Here is a 3,866-nt window from a genome sequence, read left to right as displayed (position 1 = left end):
AATGGACCAAAGTAATTAGATGGGCTTTAGGATAAGGCCCATGTGAGGACTTGGGCCCAATTTGGAAGATTGGGCCATATGTTGGGCCTTGGCCCATTACTTGACTTTTGGGCTTTTGGAGTGTGAGTTGGACTTTGAGCTTGGAACCCAATTATTAATTGGGTATTGTTTGATGTTGACAGTTCGGGAATCTGTCAATCAGCAGCTGGAGCGTACCTGCGGGACTTCAGCAGTGCCAAGTGAGTTCTCCTCACTATATCAATGGGGTCTAAGGCACCAAGGTCGGCCCTTTATGGATTGTATTTGAATTATTTCATGTTATGCTTACTGATTTATATCTTGGTAGTTGGGATGGTGATATGCTATGCTTTAGTGACCCGGTGGGGTCGGTATCCTGGTTATAGGATTGTTGCTATGCTTTGTGATATGTTAGATCGGTTTGACTATTATATATATATATATATATATATATATATATATATATATATATATACATGCTAGTGTTATATGATGTCTATGTGCACATGATTGTCCTGGTTATAGGATGATGCTATGTTAGTGACCGGTTAGGTCTGTATCCCGGTTATTGGGATGTTGTTATGATCGGTGATCTGTTAGATCGGTTCGACCGTTATATGAAATGAGCTAGCGTATGATATTTATGTGCATATGTTTGTTTGATTGGGGGTTGGGTTGAGGCGGTCCTGCTTTGTGCTGTAGGCCAACATACCCGGCGAGCGGTCCGGATAGGCTGTAGGCCCTGCGAGGCGGTCCAGACGTGCCGAAGGCTCGCAGAGCAGTCCAGATAGACTGAAGGCCTGTGAGGCGGTCCAGTCAGGCTGACGACTCATTATGTATGCTGTTCTGTATTTGTTGATATGATATGATTATGGTTATTTGAGGTTGGTATTTTGGGGGTAACTCACTAAGCTCTCGGGCTTACAGTTTTCAATTTATTGTTTCAGGTAAATCAGATGAACGCAGGAAGGCAAAGGCGTGATCGTACAACTCCTCTTATTTTATGGTTTTATGAATTGATTCTGGGGATACTCTGATGTCTAAACCATTTTGAAAACAAACTATAATAACTTGATGGTTTTAAAATGTATTAAAAAGTTTTAAGTTGGCTTGAATTTTATGGGTGTTACAAACACCTTAAGTAAGTTTCCAAGCCTCGGTTCACCACCTCCGATTGCCCGTCTGTTTGGGGGTGGTAGGCTGTGATGCGCTTCAATTGAACCCCGTGCAGCCGAAACAATTCCTTGCATAACTGAATGATGAAAATTTTGTCTCCGTCGCTAATTATGGATGAGGGAAACCCGTGTAACCTCACAATTTGTTTGATGAACAACTCAGCTACCTTAGCTGCTGTGAAGGGATGTTTCAAGAGTATGAAGTGAGCATATTTTGTAAGCCGGTCCACCACTACCCATATCGTATCCCAATTGGCCTATTTGGGTAGGCCTTCAATGAAATCCATGGTTACTTCTTTCCATGTTTGAGTGGGTATGGGAATAGGCCGGAGAAGACCTACTGGGGACGTGTTGAGAGTCTTGTGAGTTTGAAAGATTTGACAGTTTCTCACATACTCTGCAATGGAAGAACGCATCCCTGGCCAGAACATCGCTTTGATCTTTTGTATGAACTCATCATTTGTTAACTCTTCCTTCAGTTGATCCCAAAAGAGCCAAACTCTAGTGATGTTGCAATCGGCCGTAATTTCCTTACGGGAGAGGGCGTCGGCTACTCGATTGCTAGCTCCCGGGCGGTATTGGATTTCAAAGTCGAACCCCATAAGTTTGGAGACCCACCTTTGATACTCACTCCCCACTACCCTTTGTTCCAAAATAAACTTGAGACTTAATTAATCCGTGTGAACAATGAATCTCCGTCCCAACAGGTAAGGCCGCCATTTGAGAATGACCATTATGATTGCCATGAGTTCTTTTTCGTAGATTGATTTCAATTGGGCCTTTGCTCCCAAAGTGGAGCTGTAGTAAGCGATTGGGAGTTGATCTTGCATCAACACAGCCCCAACCCATAACCCGAAGCATCAGTCTCCACCACGAAAGTTTTATTGAAGTCAGGCATGGCTAGGACCGGAACGGTTGTCATGGCATTTTTGAGAAGGTGGAAGGTCGCTTCAACATCAAGGTTCCATCTGAATTTGTCCTTCTTCAGTTGCTCTGTAAGAGGTTTGGCAATATTGGCTTACCCCTTGACAAATTTCATATAGTAACCCGTAAGCCCCAAAAAACCTCTTAACCCCCTGAGGTTGGTAGGGGTGGGCTACTCCTGTATAGCTTGAATTTTTTTTGCTTCAGCCGACACCCCATCAGCCGATACTTCATGCCCCAGATAAGATAATATTTTCTTACAAAACTCACATTTCTTGTAGTTGATAAACATCCGATGTTCCCTCAGTTTCTCTAAGGCGGTTGAGACATGGGTTCGATGTAACTTTTCATTGGGACTATAGATCAGAATGTCATCAAAAAATACCAAGATGAATTTCCGAAGGAAGGGACAGAAGATGTCGTTCATCTAGGCTTGGAATGTTGCCGGGGCATTCGTGAGGCCGAACGACATTACCTGAAATTCGTAGTGCCCATCGTGTGTCTGGAAGGCTGTTTTTGGCACGTCCTCTTCACGGACCCTTATTTGGTGGTAACCGGACTTGAGGTCCAATTTGATGAAGACTGTTGAACCATGTAACTCATCTAACAGCTCGTCAATCACAGGAATGGGGAACTTTTCGGGCACTGTGACCCTATTTAGTGCTCGATAATCTATATAAAACCGCCAAGAGCCATCTTTCTTTTTAACCAAGATTACGTGGATGGAGTATGGGCTATTACTGGGTTGTATCAACTTGGCCTGGAGCATTTCCTTGATCATTCTTTCTATCTCTCCTTTATGGTAATGTGGATATCAGTATGGACGGACACTAACCGGTGCTGCACCTTCCTTGGTTATGATTTTGTGTTCCAGGGCTCTCGGTGGTGGTAGTCCGGTGGGTTCCTGGAATAGGCATTCAAATTGGCTCAATATGTCTTGTAAGAAGGGGGGCACAAGAGCCGGCGGTGTAACCTCGAACTCGGTATTGCTGAGCTCAATTAGGTACCTATTAGGATCTTTGCTCAAGGTTCTAGCCATGGCTTTTAGAGAAATCAGTGACTTCCCAAGCGATTTGTCCCCTACTATCCGGGCTGTCCTCCCATTCACCTCGAACTCCATTGTTTGTTCCTTCCAGTTGGTTTTAGTCAGGCCCAACGTCTCAAGCCCTTGCATCCCCAATATCACATCAGAGCTGCCTAACCTCAATGGGAGGAAGTCTTCGGTTATGTCAATCCCCTTGAGGTGCAGAACCACCCCTTTGCAGACACCAATTCCGCGCTCACTGTCTCCTGTTCCCATCCTTATCCCATATGGTTCCGTCTCGTCAATTGGGATGCCCAGAGAAGTGACCAAGTGGGATGCGATGAAATTGTGGGTTGCCCCTAGGTCGATTAGGGTTACCACTGGTTGAGACCCAATGGCTCCTAGAACCTTCATGGTTTTAGGGGACGACATCCCAACCACAGAGTTGAGTGATACCTCTATTTCCGGTCGGACCTCCGTAGACACCAAGGTGGTAGGGTTGGTTTCTTCTTGGGGGTCTTCGGCAGGCGGTTCTTCTTCATCGATGAGGATAACGTTCACTTGGGACTTGCACACATGTCCTTTGAACCACCGTTCTTCTTATCGGAAACAAACTCCCCGATTCCTCTTATCTTGTATCTAGGCTTCCGTGAGTGATCATTGAAGTCGTGGTTTTCCCACAGACCTATCGGGTTGAGAGAAAGAGATGGAGTGTGTCGGGTTTA

The 3,866-nt window shown here is 45.0% G+C and overlaps 1 protein-coding gene across 1 annotated transcript; it reads right to left on the bottom strand.

Annotated features, from left to right (window-relative positions):
- Positions 1-2,931: 2,931 nt before the first annotated feature.
- Positions 2,932-3,555, bottom strand: LOC145139979 (uncharacterized). Its single transcript, XM_079073615.1, has one exon. It carries the CDS (start codon positions 3,553-3,555, stop codon positions 2,932-2,934), a length of 624 nt encoding a protein of 207 aa, XP_078929741.1.
- Between the last annotated feature and the right edge of the window lie 311 nt (positions 3,556-3,866).

Source organism: Lactuca virosa, chromosome 9 (assembly GCF_052849685.1).
Source record: "Lactuca virosa cultivar CGN04683 chromosome 9, Lactuca_virosa_CGN04683_v6, whole genome shotgun sequence".
NCBI classification, from domain to species: domain Eukaryota; kingdom Viridiplantae; phylum Streptophyta; class Magnoliopsida; order Asterales; family Asteraceae; genus Lactuca; species Lactuca virosa.
This window is presented reverse-complemented; position numbering and strand designations above follow the sequence as displayed.